Source organism: Malurus melanocephalus, unplaced genomic scaffold (genome assembly GCF_030028575.1).
Source record: "Malurus melanocephalus ecotype Western Australia unplaced genomic scaffold, MMel_1.1 scaffold_3158, whole genome shotgun sequence".
NCBI classification, from domain to species: Eukaryota; Metazoa; Chordata; class Aves; order Passeriformes; family Maluridae; genus Malurus; species Malurus melanocephalus.
The window spans coordinates 5,497-7,186 of NW_026626390.1; the positions used below are offsets into that span (position 1 = coordinate 5,497).

General features: G+C 39.1%; 1 protein-coding gene across 1 annotated transcript in view; it reads left to right on the plus strand.

Annotated features, from left to right (window-relative positions):
• LOC130588039 (dedicator of cytokinesis protein 5-like) overlaps positions 1-1,650 on the plus strand; it is a gene marked incomplete at both ends in the record, with an annotated part of 3,513 nt that extends 1,863 nt beyond the window's left edge. The window contains 2 exons of the mRNA XM_057388993.1: positions 299-456; positions 1,569-1,650. Coding sequence (XP_057244976.1) covers positions 299-456; positions 1,569-1,650 — 240 coding nt within the window. The remainder of the gene's footprint in view (positions 1-298; positions 457-1,568) is intronic.
• Between the last annotated feature and the right edge of the window lie 40 nt (positions 1,651-1,690).

Consider the following 1,690-nt stretch of genomic DNA (forward strand, 5'->3'; position numbering starts at 1 on the left):
ACGCTGTGCTCCTCTGCCAGCAGAACTAAATTCTCCTGTGCTTGTTTCTGATGAAAATGTGAAATTTAATGGAAATAAGAAATTATTTTTGTTTGTTTCTGATGGAAACGGGAAATTTAATGGGAGTACAGGATTCTTTGTGTTTGTTTTTAATGGAAATGTGAAATTTAACAGGAATTAAGGAATTCTTTGTGTTTGTTTTTGATGGAAATGTAAAATTTAACAGGAATTAAGGAATTGATTCTGTTTGTTTTTAATGAAAATGTGGAATTTAACGGAATTCGGGGATTCCTTTCAGTCGCTGCAGCAGAGCCTGGAGCCTCGGGCACAGCCCATCTTCAGCTCCACGCACACCCACAGCCTCTACGTCAACTTCAAGAACTTCGTCTGCAACATCGGCGAGGACGCCGAGCTGCTGATGAGCCTCTACGACCCCGACCTCTCCCAGTTCATCAGGTGGGGCTGCTTTGGGCAGAATCATGAAAAATCACAGAATCAAAAAGAGTCACAAAAACACAGAATCACTAAGAATCACAAAATCACAGAATCATAAAATCACAGAATCACAAAATGACAAAATCACGAAGACTCACAACATCACAGAAACATGGAATCACAGAATCACAAAATCACAAAATCATGGAATCACAAAATCAGAAAGAATCACAGAATCACAAAATCACAGAATCGCAGAATCATGGAATCACAACCACAAAATCATGGAGTCACAGAGTCACAGAATCACAAAGAGTCACAAAATCACAAAATCAGAAAGAATCACAAAATCACTGAGTCACAGGGAATCACAGAATCACACAATCACAAAGAATCACAAAATCACAGGATCATGGAAATCACAGAATCACAAAATCACAAAACCACAAAATCACAGAATCACAAAATCACGGGGTCACAGGGAATCATAAAATCACAGAATCACAAAGAATCACAAAATCACAGAATCACAAAGAATCACAAAGTCACAAAATCACAAGGAATCACAAAGTATCACAAAATCACAGAATCCCAAATCCTCATTTTGGAGAAATTTATTCCAAATTACTTTGTAAATTAATAACTTTGTAATCAATTAATTAATTAATTAATTTGTAATTATCTACTTTATAATTCATTTCAGAAAGAGAGCCAAGCTCATGGTCTGCCCCCTTCTTAAAGCCGGGTTTTTCTTCTACCCCAATTCGTCTTTTTATAATTTTAATTCAGCTTTACAATTTATAATTTTAATTTTCCCTTGCCATGCTCACGAGCCTCGAGGAAGCCTTTGGTGGATTTTTTTTTCCCAGTTTTCTGGCTGCCCCCACATCCGAGAAGTCAGGGGAGATAATGGGGAACTTTATCAGGGAGTCGGGAACGCTCCGTGCCCGTCCCTGCCGTTATCAGGAGCTGGAATTGTCCCAGGAATTGTCCCAGGGTGAATGAATCACTTCAGAGSCTTTCCAGGATAAAGGATTTGTCAAATGTTCCCGAAAGATCAAAATGTTTTTGCTGGGAAATGAGATTTCAGGTGGTGGTTTGTTGAAATTGATTTATTTTTCCTTTTTTTGCAGTGAAAATTACCTGGTGCGCTGGGGCAGCAACGGGATGCCGAAAGAAATTGAGAAGCTCAACAACCTCCAAGCAGTGTTCACGGTAAAATTTGGGGAATTCTGGGATTGGGCTGGGAGGGACC